Raw genomic sequence first — 12602 nt, 5'->3', positions numbered from 1 at the left:
CATGTTTTAGCATAAGAATTTAAAAAATGGTAATTTTTGGGCCCCTTTCTTGATGAGCATTTTTCCTTAAACGGTTTTTACTGTCTTTGCAAATTTGTTTCCCCATGTATGTTTCAAACCCCTTTAAATTTACATACATGAAAGATAGGTACCTGAAGTCATGCAGACAAGGCCCATGAGTAAAACAAAGTACCATGTTTATTTGTTTGCTATGTTTGTTAGAAAACCGCCACCTGGTCCGGAATGGGTAATTTGACTGAACCGGAACAAAACCGACCTCGAAGGTATGTTTAAAACCAGAATCCCCTGAACCCAAATGACAAACAGTCTTACTTCTTGGTTAAAATCCTAGGATTTAACAATCTGTTGTGAAATCCATTTTTTTGCATTTATTAAAAATAGAAATTGCATTCTATTGAGCATAAGTTTTCCATTAAATTCTCACAATTTAGTATTAAAGACAATGTTTGAAAAGTATTGGAAACACTTTATAACACAGAAAAAACAATGTTACAGATTAAACAAACCAACAACAACAAAAAGCTAAAACAATTCACTTTTATCAAGAATCAATTCACAGTTTTTAAGAACTTTGCTAATGTTAGATTGAACATTGTCATGGAACTAACATGTGTTGTGTTTTATTTCATAAAATCAAAAAAAAAATTGGTATGGAAAGAAATATAACTTGAGCACAAACCAAAAAATACACACTTGTTTGTATTATGAAAAATCTCAAAAAGCATAGAAGCAAGAACAGGTCTAAAAAGACCTTAGTAGCATATTAAGAGGATTTTTTAGTAATAAAATGAACAGATAAATGTGTGTGTGTGCAGTTGCTAGACACTTTATTCATTTCCAATGGCAGGTACTTGTGAAATAATAACCAGTAAAGGTCCCCAAAGGGTTTGTGCCCATAGGTAATAACCACTCACCATATGAGTGACACAAGGCAGTGAAATCAGTGTCATATACATTTTTTGACAATAGGACTGTTTTTGAAATACACAATGCTTACACAGACACAACAACAAACACAATGATGATAGTAGTTTTAGTGGGTAGAGCTACTAACATCATAACTCACAACAGACAAAGTTTGATAAACACTGATACTTGGCATAAAGAACACAGTTATTTGAATTAACAGTGAGATTGTTATACAGTTAGTAACTAAATTTATAAGTTTGGTTTATAGCTAGTTTTATTATAAAACCCCAATAGCCCTAGTCATCAGCATTTATAAAATTTACAAATTTTCAATATTCTTCATACCCTACATCAGTATTGAGATAACCTTGTCTTTTGTGAGTTTTACATATTTCCATTTGAGTGTTGGCTAAAATAAGTTTTGCAATCATTATTTGCGGTGCCATCGAATAGAGCAGGTCCGCTTGGTATGCTTAGTCCGCTAGGAAAACTACAGGTTACTTGTTTTAATGCAACAAAGCTCGTAAATAGTGCAGGTAACCTTTATGAACCGAAGAAACTTGTAGTTACTGCGACGTAACGTAATAATGCTGTAGGTACTGGTTTTAAGGTTTGGTTTGGGTTAAGGTTAGGGTTAAGGGTTTCACACATTATTTGCGTGTTTTAACAGTATCTGCAGTATTTATGATTTATCGCATAAAAACAGGACAGCTGCAGTATTTTTGAGTTACGTTGCACCTATTATGAGTTTAATCGCACCAAAGAGAGTTACCTGCACTATTTTTAAGTTACGTTGCATGAAAAAAGGTTACCTAGCGTACCTAGCACACCTGTAGTATTCGAAGGCACCCTTTATTTGTATCATACATGTATGATGTCAAAATAGCCAAAACATTCTTGACTGGGCGATGATGATCTCATGGTAAAACAGGTCAAAGCTTTGGTCTATTTGTAAAAATCTCCATGCTACCATAGAAAAAATGACTTCACACAAAAACAAGACCAAAAGCAATTAACAAACAAAATCAATGCAGTTTTCAGGTAAAAACTGAGTATACACTTGTTTCAGAAGGCACCATAGTTTTTAATCAGAGTTAAAGGAGTCAAAAAGGCTGAAACCGTATGGCTTATTGAATACTGAATTGTAGCCACTCCTTAAATAAGAAAGTGCTACAATAAATGGTATCTTCCAGTTGGTCACACGAAAATCCTGGGTGGTACTAAATACAGCATGTTACGGCATAGTATGCAACATGGTTTGTGAAATGTGAGAATATTAGCCCCAAGAATGGTAAATGAGACCCAATTTTACTGTTAATTCAATTACAACCCTCGCACCAACCCCAATAGCTCTACCCATCAACGCTTTCAAAAATTCGCACAATTAAAATTTTTATGTACAGTATATTTATGTCAATTAAAACTTTACCATGTAGCATGCAGTATTTAGTACCACCAGAAAACTCTGAAAAGGCCACACATATAAATGTCTTGGTGATGTCTGCCAAGTTTCTTTTTGCAATAGTTTATGCAAAAAGAACCAACTTCACAAGTTTTTGACCCCTATTGTTCATTTCTACAGTGATTATGTTAGTGTCTTGGATTTTGCCATTTCATTCAATGCCTAAACATTTTTTTGTGTACAATACTGCTACAAAACGTAACCCTTAACAAATGGTATTCCACTTGGTACTTTCTTTTTGTAATTTAAATAATCTCGCCCAAAAAAGTTTAACAAAGTCATTTCTTCGTAAATAATCCGATCATGAAAGAATTTCCATGAAGCACAGGTGTAGCCAATAAGGCAAATTGGATTGCATAAAAGAATCTGCAAAATAATAAGATTTAATGAACAACAGAAATGCACAGAAAATGATTGGCCCTGAAAGTTAAACAGAGGTGCAGAACTTAGATAGTTTGCAATTAGTTTTGCAATTCAGGAAATCCTAAAATTTCCCATAAACTCCTGTCTTGAGGCACATCATGTCAAAGTAATTACTTTTTAACAAATTGATGTTATTTATTCACAAAAACAACTTCTGTGTGTTTCTGAACCAAAGAACAGATTAAGTTTGTAAGTAGTTTAAGATGTAATAGAAACTGAATAAACTTAATCCACAGGCTCTTTGTTGGAATTAAAAACAACAATTTAGCTTGTCTCTTGTAAAATATTGACAAAAGGAACATATTTCAATGCAAATTTGCTATGCAGGTTAACAAATGAATGGAGTTTTATTTTATTCTTTTTGATTGTTGTATCAGCTGAAGCTCAAATTTAGGTTTAAACTAGAAGGGTGGCTTAGCACATATTGCCCTTGCATATACACTATAACACATATTTTCTACACTAATTTTATATTAGGTCCCATTTCATCCATTGTCTTTTATAACCTTGGCTGTTTCTGCAAGCAAAAACTCATGGGTCCCCCACACATGCAAAGTTGTAAATAATACATTTCAAGAGATAACCATGAGAAAGTCGGGTGTTGTAAGGTAAAACACAGTGATCGGTACTGTGCCTGAATAAATATGCTATATGGAGAACAAACTATTCAAATTCAGTCCATTTATACATTTTTGAAGGTTTTTCTATTTTATGGTCTATCTGAGAAAAAAAGTGTTAAACAATGAGAAAATAGGCTAAAACACAACAATCAGCTCCTATAACACAAATCAGCGCGAATTGCACGTGACTGTTGGGGGCTAGTGGAGTAAATGATAGAGCTACAGGGTTGAACCCAACAATTAACACCTATAAATATTGCACTGTACAAGCTCTCCAAATTTCATTTAATTCAGACATAGTTTGAAAAATTGACCCATTTTGGGGGGCTAGTGGGGTAAATGCTGGGGCAACAGGGTAAAACACAACATTATACACCTATAAATGCACACTCTACAAGCTGTCCAAATTTCATTTAATTCTGACATTGTTAAAAAATTGACCCATTTTGGGGGGCTAGTGGGGTAAATGTTGGGGCGACAAAGTTGAACATAACAAACAACAACTATAAGTAGCACACTCTATAAGCTGTCCAAATTTCATCCAATTCGGACAATGTTTAACAAATTCACCCTTTTAAGGGGCTAGAGGGGTAAATATTGGGGCTACAGGGTTAAACACAACAATTGAAACCTAAAAATGACAAATTATACAAGCTGTCAAAATTTCATCTAATTCCGACAGCGTTTAAAACACTCACCCATTTTAGGGGTTAGTGGGGTAGCTGATGGGGTTTAAAACCCAAAAGTATAAAATATGAAACCACAATGACCCAATCAACAGTCATGTAAAATTTTACCCAATTCTGACAATGTTTAACATTTTGACCACTAGAGGTGTTATTAGCAACATTCGTCAATGCTTCTGACGTCATAAGGCTGTTAAGTATCAACTGCAAAACATCCTCGAACAAACCCACAAACACTGGTAACAAATGTCTGGTTGCCTTTATAACACCTCAGAAACTAACATTTGTGGTGCGCACCAACAACATTTTACACTTTGATGGCTAGCAGAAAACTAACGTTTGTGGTGCGCACCAACAACATTTTACATTTTGGGGGCTAGCGGGGTAAATACTGGGGTTGTCATGACAAACGAAGCAGATGGCACATCTGCACAACCATATCTACCATCTGTGAAAGTTTCATCTAAATTCACCAAAGATTTCATGGCAAAATGGGGTGGACAAACTTCAGGGAAGAAAAAAAAAAAAAGAAAAAAAAAGAAAAAAAAAAAAAAGAAATCGAGTAAAATCAAAATGTGTCCCCTTCAGGGAAGGGGACCCATAAATAGATATCAGTGTTTCTGTCAAATACTTTTCTTAAACCAGTCATCAAACCACTAAATGTTTTTTGGTCATTTTTATTTTTCAAAAAATTTGAAGAAGCCCTAATTTGTTATGCCACAGAAAAAAAACGTGTTATTGGGTCAACTATGGCATTACAAGGTGTTATTTGGTAGATTTCAAAATCAACCTACTCATTACAATAAAAAGTGCCAGAATAGTGTTTACAGCAGGGGTGGGCTACTTTTGCTACTGTGGGGCCAAATACAATTGCTAAAATTAGATCGCGGGCTGCACCTGTGTATAACACAAGGTGATTTTGCTTTGTTGCTTACCAAATATATTAACTACAAGTAAAGTTCGCACTTGTTTCTAGACACATATTGCAAGGTCGTATACACATGGCACCGGCCGCATTAATCTGTTCAAAAACATATAATAGTTGGACTCATTTGTCAGTACATTTGAAATCCAAACGTCTCTGCGGGCCACACTACCTTTAATCAAGGGCAGCATTTGGCCCGCGGGCTGCCCACCCCTGGTTTACAGAGTCACTGCGTACATACCTGTGTTCCAATACTCCAGCAAAACCAGCCGGTATAAGAAGGGTGACGGACAATGGCATAAACTCCACTGGTAACTAGAATATGATCTTTGTGTTTGTAAAACTGAACAACGTGGTTGAAGCTTTTACCTGCAATACATAGAATATGTCTCTAACCAATTTTCATATGTTTTAAGTTTACTGGTTATGTGGACAATTTCACATAATCACATGTCCAATTTGCCTAGTTTTTCATGCTAATTATTGGGCTACTCTAAAATACACAATCTACGCAACCTATATGCAAATCTAAAAAAACTAGAAGGGTGGCTTAGCACATATTGCCCTTGCATATACACTATAACCTATTTTAAAACATAAATATATTTCCTATGTTTATTTTGTATTGGGTCCCATATTAGCCATCGTCTTTTATAACTTTAGTCGTTTCTGCAGGCAAAAACTCATGGGTCCCCACACATGCAAAGTTGAAAATAATGCAATTCAAGATATAACCATGAGAAAGTCGGGTGTTGTAAGGTAAAACACAGTGATCGGCACTGGGCTTAAATAATAATACTATGTAGAATACAAACTATAAAATTAGATTCACCCCAGATATTGTTTGAAGTATGTCCTATTTAACGTTTTAAAAAACTGACCCATTTTAGGGGGCTAGTAGGGCAACTAATTGGGTTCGACACACAAACTAAAAAATATATAAAAACCGCAATGACTCAATCAATAGTACTGCAAAATTTCAACCCAATCCGCCAATGTTTAAAATTTTGACCACTAGAGGTGTTTCGAGCAACAACCGTGTTAGGCCTACAGGGTTGAACACAACAATCGACACCTATAAATGGCATACTATACAAGAAATCCAAATTTCAGCCAATTCTGACACTGTTTAAAAACTCACCCATTTTAGGGGGCTAGCGGGGTAAATACTGAGGTTATCAACAAAAACAAAGTGGGATGCACATCTACATGAATATATCTACCATCTGTGTAAATTTCAGCCAAATCCATCAAACATTTGATGGAAAAACGAGTCGGACAAACTTTGGGTAAAAACACCCATTTTAGGGGGCGAGCGGGGTAAATACTGGGGTTATCAACAAAAACAAAGTGGGATGCACATCTACATAACTATATCTACCATATGTGTAAATTTCAGCCCAATCCATCAAACATTTGATGGAAAAACGAGTCGGACAAACTTCCGGGAAAAAATACCCATTTTAGGGGGCTAGCGGGGTAAATACTGGGGTTATCAACAAAAACAAAGTGGGATGCACATCTACATAACTATATCTACCATCTGTGTAAATTTCAGCCAAATCCATCAAACATTTGATGGAAAAACGAGTCGGACAAACTTTGGGAAGAAAAAAAAAAGGAAGAAAAAACAAAAAAAACAAAAACAATTCGAGTAAAATCAATATGTGTCCCCTTCAGGGAAGGGGACCCATAATTAATTAAAATGTTGGCGGTTAAGGCTATTAGAGGCAAGATGAGGGTTTGTAATATAAATAACCTTACAATTTAATCTCAGATACCTTTTGGGCCTAATCTGTGTTAACATGTGATACCAAACAGTGTTAAGTACCACTTTTAACACATATGAGAATATTAAGCCCAAACTGGGCAACAGTCAACATTTTTACAAGTTGCATCTGTTTTATATGTAGATTGCATATAGATTGCTTAGTTTGCGTAGATTGTATATTTTAGAGAAGCTCCTAATTATTGCTTTAGCAGTTATTTTCCTATCTAACACAAGCTACAGTTGGAAATTGAAAATACAATAAAACGAAATACATGCAATAAATCAATATGCAATAAACAGAAAATGCTTGTACAGTGAAAATAATGCATTTTAAGTAAAAAAAAAATCCAAAGATAATATTCCTTGGTGGATGTGTAAACCATAAATATGCAACTACCTTTCAATGCAAATACATAAATAGCTTGGTAAATAGGTCATAACCAGAAATATGTACATCTGATATAAGTCTTTTGCACAAAAAACATTACAGACTAATTACAGATAAAACCAGAACTATAAATCTATACCAATTTATTGTTACTGTACAGCAAGGTTTGGCAACCTCTAAGTCTAAGGCAATTTTTATGGCACCCAAAACAAGATACCAAGTTTGTATTCCAGTACTTATGTATGATTTATGTCAGTTTGTCACGATACAATAATCTACACATACAGATTCAAATCTTTTCCTTTATGATTGCTGTTTAAATAGCCAAGCTGTTCGCACTTGTACAGTGTTAGTAGATAGCAAATGTTTTGTAAAGCATGTAGAAAATAGGGGATTGTAACAAAAAGTAGTCTTACCAGCTGTGAACATTGCCAATTTTCTGAATATTTCCCCCCAAGAACACAACATTAAACCAAGATATGTTAGTACCGAAGGCATTTTCATACCTGCAAAAATCAAAAACATCAATTTTTGTCAAACACAGTTAACACCCTCTAATTGCATGAAGGCAGTCCTCTTAATAATTCAGATGATCCTGTGCAACATAAGTTGCTGAGACAGGATTAGAATCCACAACCTCATGAACACAAGGCGTTTGCATTCACCACTTGGCTGTGTTGCCAAGTTTTTTAAAAAATATTTGTAAATTCCAAAAAAGGCTTCACTACTTAGTTAAGCAATTAAACAGATACGTTTGCGTTAAATATGTTTTGTACTTTCAGCAAAAAAACGGTAAAATTGAGTCCGTTTAATAAAGTTTGCAATGGTACTTCAGGCCAATAAAAAAATATAAAATTAAAATGTCACTGAAAAGTAAAACTAGGGTTGGGCATTTGACCAGTCAAATAAAATCTGGTCAATTGACCAGTCAAATACTCACCAAACTGGTCAAACATTTGTCAAATAATAGACACATTATTAAATTGCAATTTCAGTTAAAAGTTGGAAGTTAAATCTTCAAATAAGTAATAGAAATGAAGGTTTCAACTCATGTAAATTTGTTTGTGAAATGGGAAATGTTCAGTTTATTATATTATAGCTATTTCAGACTGTGTTACATGCTTTATTTCATCAATGACCCCACCTGTTTGTCTGTAATTTTCATTCAGTAATCACATTTGTGAACCGGATTCTCATAATATTATATATACATAAGATTAAAGCCTGATATTTAACTGCAAAACTCATTTTTGCAATTTATGCTGTTGTGCTGTTGTCATGTCTCCATTCACGACAAACAAGGCATATGCAAAAGCTTGACATGTACACACATTATTTATCCCAATCAGTACTGATACTGACCTGTAATTGATCCACAAAAATATTACCAGGGCAATTATAAGCCAAATACATAGCTACAAACAATTGCCAACAAGTTTACACAGACTTCGACTTTTGATCTGTCAGTCAAAATGTGCAACATTTGCAAAAACTCCCCAAGTAAATACTAATGAACTAACTTCCCCCCATGGACTGGCTTGCCAACCCTACTCAAAACCCTTGAAATTTCCTAGTGTAAATGTTTTGCACATATATACATGTAACTGAATTGAACTGTGATAAAATATACACATATTGTTGAATGAGCATCAAGGTCAGTGGTTCTCAATTCATCTGGTCCATGGACCACCAGTTGAGAACCACTGATTTAGGTGAACACACAACGTCCAAAGTTAAGTTTAGTTGACATGTAAACATGCAAAACTAACCTGGGATAAAGTACATCAAAATTAGGTGCTCAACAAAGCTTAGAAGTAAAGCTGCATTAAATTCCCTGCTGTGATTTATAATGAATGAGTCCAGTGTAAGAGAGGATGGGTTGTAAAAGGCTGTGGCAATATATTCACTCATGTGAAAAAATGATATAACACATAAGTATAATCCTGTTGAAAAGAAAAGCTCAGGTGCAAGTAGAACTGTGTTGATTCCAATTGTTAACACAAGACCAAGAACATATGACCTCCAAATAATCTGAAAAAATAGAGCAAAAAAATAAGATTTAACTAATGTTTAGTGCAAAAAACATTTAAATTCAAGTTCAAACTTGCATATACATTGTAAACCTGTAAGCTTATGTGTAGACCGTAAAATTTTTGTGTACAATTATCAATTTGTATTTTTTAATCGATTGCAATGGCCACAGACCGAAATAAGTCAAACACCATTAAAGTGCAGGTCAACATGTATGTATTGTGAGGCTAGGCCCTTTTTGTAACAATATAATTGTGTTGCTTTTTTGTGATTGTTGCAAACAACATCAATCCCACAATTACCTATAGTTAAAAAGTATCTAACAGCAGATGTATTGTGTGAAGGCCAAATTTGAGAACAAATGTCTCTAAAGTAACAAAACTCAGTTTTATGATACTGAGCAGTTTTTCCCTTTACATTCCAAAAATGTAACAAACTTTAATGATGCTCTTAATGCTCTCCCCTGGACCAACCTAATTCGACTAATGTCAAATTGAAACACATTCAATCAGCCATAACTATGCTCACAGTGTAGCAAAATGCTGTTTAATTTTTTTTGTTAAAGTAACAGAAAGAAAACAAATCAAATCAGTGTTACTCAAATATATGTTTCAGAATAACCAAAGCATGTCGTTGTGTCATCTGCGGTATAGCTATGTGTGATTAATTTGAATTGACAAGTGTGCATTTCAAATATCTGTGCTCTAATGCAATTCCTTATTGCAGATGTCCAATAACTAGGTCAGGGCTCTACAATCGGGGTTCCGTGATTTTTAAGGGTTGCACAGGGGTTCGCAGCGGTTTGGTGTACAAATTCAAACATAAATGTATCATAACAATATTATTGTTGCAAACAGCAACGTTTGCCTTTACAATTTAGTTAACTTTGTTCGCACCATTGACCAATTGTGACATAATAAACACAGCCTTAATACACTCTGGCGGAATTGCAAGACAAATGTAGAAACGACCGATTCAAATTACATTGCAATGCGCTTCTGTGAATCGTTTAATTAGGGTAAACTTTTATTGTGTGCTTGGGATGTGTTAGGTAAAAATGCATCTTTCTTTGACGGAGCCTACTTGTATTACGTTCATTAAATTTATTTTATGGGGGGTTCCACAAAGTTGGACAAAACACCTTGAGGGTTCCGTGCCACAAAAAGGTTGAAGAGCACTGAACTAGGTGATTGTCTTTTGCAGATGTCACCAAAGTCCTAATGAGCTTAATTGTGATATAACTGAACTAGGCCAATGAAGAGTTTTATTTTTTGCATTTTTGCTCCAACACTACCACATTTTATGATTTTCTAAATAAATTGCTCTTCCGGATTAAGGTTAGTCTCCCTGTTCCATTGCAATCAAGCTGCTAGATATGAGTATGATATACTTCAAACAGCAAAAAAGACTCTTAAATTCAAGAAATACAAAATAAATTGATGCTCTTACCTGAAACAAAGTTTTGGTGGAGTTTATGTACAAAAGCAAAGTTGCAAATAATACAAAAGCAGTTGTTCCAATAATTGTAAACACATTTTGCCACACAGTCGCCCAAAGAACTATGTTCCATCCGAGTGCAACAGCAAATGCAGTTAAGGCAGTTCTTGCCTCCAATATCATCATTGACACAAACTTCCTAGCCTTACCACCCAAACGGATTTTACACTGCTAAAACCAAAATACCAAAAGAAAGATGTTAAAAAATCATGAATACAAACAATTGCATAAACATGAAAATAAATATGTAAAAATAAACCCATACATAAATAAAGAAAATAGGAATTTAAACATGAAAATAAATATATAAAAATAAACCCATACATAAATAAAGAAAATAGGAATTTAAACATGAAAATAAATATATATGTGTTTGCATAGTAAAACGCTGACAAAAAAACTCTGGGCTTTTAAAAGAGTCCAGCCCAACAATGGCTTAAAACCACATGTTTGGTCAAAAAAAGATTTTGTTTTACAAATATTATTTTTCCACAACAAACTTTACATCTTAAAATTATCCCTTTAATACTTACTATGATTATAACTTTAACAATATACATCCAAAAACTAAAAATCAAAAAATATTAAAACAGGCTTTTTCAGAAAGCATTTACAGTTTTGCCGATAAATGTATATACTTACGTGTTTAACGTGTTTTAACGTGTTAACTTACGGTTTATTCACGGCTCTAAAAAAATACTCTTTTTTAATTAAAGAAGTAATTTTCTTCAAAGTTAAGAATGACAAATTTGTTAAGCATGCTTCCAGTCGGAAAAGTTTTAAATTGGGGGAAATCCCGCAAATAAGCGGAAACATTTTTTAAACTGTCCAAAAACACGTTTTTTGTTATGAGCATATATTCAATTTAAAAGTTATTTTCCAAATGCGCAAATATTTTGAGCAAAGAAGTCATAACAACTAGAAAAACGGGTTGACCAGTATGTGGTGGTAAAAGGCGAATCGAAAAGTTCGTCGAAAATGCTTAAATTCTATTTTGCCGTAACAAAATATACTTTGAACAAAGTTGCACAGTATTCTAGCTGTTCGGCCCTACGCTACAGGCTTCATTGCGTATTAAACTCGTCTGTGGTTCGATTGTTTCGTCACGCCTGCTTATGTGCGAACTGTACAGTGGTTTCGTTTTTGTGTCATTTTCAGGTTTCGTGTTCAGTGTTTGTCTAATTTTTTTTTAGTGTGTGGACTGGTTAGCAAACCGATTTCAAACGGTTATAGTTTTAGTTGTGTACGCTAACAAACTTCACGAAGTGAATTAGGGCCTTAATTGTGAACTATCGGGACAAGTTATAAATGCATTTTGTTCACAGGGTTCGAACCCAGGGCGCCTCGGGGACAAAACCGATCTGGATTTTTATGTCTGAATATGAGTAAGGCGCATACGATTGTTAATTGTTCTGTCTTTTACTATTTTCAGCCCCAGTGAGAAGAAGTAAATCAAAAAGCTACCGCTAGGTGGCAGAAAAGAGTACACGCGTAAGAGAATAGGTAGATCTTTCCAACAACACCTGCGGGAATGCGAGTGTTTTATTGGCGGTCATTTGATACTGTGCACCTTATAGTGGATGTAGTAAGCTTTTTTCATGTGCTTTTTTGCTAAACGTGTCCGTTTTTATCGCGATTTAACATGTAAATGTGTTGCGAGTCAAATAAACTGACAGTGAGATGATGTGCAAGCTGCAATGCAAAATTGCCGATTAGAACATCAAGTTGATTAGAACAGCAAATTTATTTTCTTTATACGGGTTGCCATAAAGAATTTCGAAATATCAAACCCCTGTATTTGGTACGAAAGTTGGAACATATGTTACAACAAAAATCGCTTTAGCAATGAAGTAATCAAATTACTGCTAA

General features: G+C 34.5%; 1 protein-coding gene across 1 annotated transcript; it reads right to left on the bottom strand.

The window, feature by feature from the left end:
* Positions 1-619: 619 nt before the first annotated feature.
* LOC145218277 (uncharacterized) lies at positions 620-10906 on the bottom strand. The gene is made up of 5 exons (XM_080085687.1): positions 10686-10906; positions 8975-9236; positions 7622-7711; positions 5288-5415; positions 620-2758 (listed from the first exon to the last, which is right to left on the bottom strand). The coding sequence occupies exons 1-5, from the start codon at positions 10857-10859 to the stop codon at positions 2582-2584; spliced, it is 831 nt and encodes a 276-aa protein (XP_079941813.1). The 5' UTR covers positions 10860-10906; the 3' UTR covers positions 620-2581.
* Between the last annotated feature and the right edge of the window lie 1696 nt (positions 10907-12602).

This window comes from Phallusia mammillata, chromosome 3, assembly GCF_965637545.1.
Source record: "Phallusia mammillata chromosome 3, kaPhaMamm4.hap1.1, whole genome shotgun sequence".
In the NCBI taxonomy this organism is placed as follows: domain Eukaryota; kingdom Metazoa; phylum Chordata; class Ascidiacea; order Phlebobranchia; family Ascidiidae; genus Phallusia; species Phallusia mammillata.
The sequence above is the reverse complement of the archived record's forward strand: the minus strand, read 5'-3'. Positions and strand labels throughout refer to the sequence as shown.